The sequence below is a fragment of the Egretta garzetta genome, unplaced genomic scaffold (genome assembly GCF_000687185.1).
Source record: "Egretta garzetta isolate BGI_Z169 unplaced genomic scaffold, ASM68718v1 scaffold158, whole genome shotgun sequence".
Taxonomy (NCBI): Eukaryota; Metazoa; Chordata; class Aves; order Pelecaniformes; family Ardeidae; genus Egretta; species Egretta garzetta.
Window position 1 is genome coordinate 377,569 of NW_009260430.1, and position 377 is coordinate 377,945.

The 377-nt window shown below is 53.1% G+C and overlaps 1 protein-coding gene across 3 annotated transcripts in view; it reads right to left on the bottom strand.

Annotated features, from left to right (window-relative positions):
- The window catches only part of BIRC7 (baculoviral IAP repeat containing 7), an 18,751-nt gene extending 18,403 nt beyond the window's left edge, over nucleotides 1-348 (bottom strand). For 2 of the 3 annotated variants that reach the window (XM_009643719.2, XM_035899261.1), the window contains exon 1: nucleotides 172-331. In XM_009643719.2, coding sequence (XP_009642014.2) covers nucleotides 172-218 — 47 coding nt within the window. In that variant the 5' untranslated portion in view covers nucleotides 219-331. Of the gene's footprint in view, nucleotides 1-171 lie in introns of all 3 variants that reach the window. The other variant, XM_035899262.1, reaches the window with a different exon arrangement.
- Between the last annotated feature and the right edge of the window lie 29 nt (nucleotides 349-377).

Below are 377 nucleotides of genomic sequence, written 5' to 3' on the forward strand. Positions count from 1 at the left end.
AGCAGGAATAAGTCATTAATGAGGTAGAACTGAAATAGTACAAATAAAAGGCCATTGCTTTCATATAATCTGATTTCTCCTTAAGCCAGCCCTCCCTAAAAATTGAGGAGATTCAACTTGGGCATAAAGCAGCACTGAAGGATGGCAATCCAGGCTGCTTCATTTCCCCACCTTCCCTCAGGGTGCGCAGGTAAACGGCCAACCTCCCCGAACGCCATCGTGGCCCTGCCGAAATCACCACAAGCTGCGCTCAAGGGGGACAGGATTCCACCCAGGCTCTGCAGAACAGCAGCCGGAAGGAAAACAAACTGTATTAACCTGACAAAAGCCCACGGAGCGAGGGGCCGCGGCCGGGCTGGTTGCGGCCCTCAGGTCCC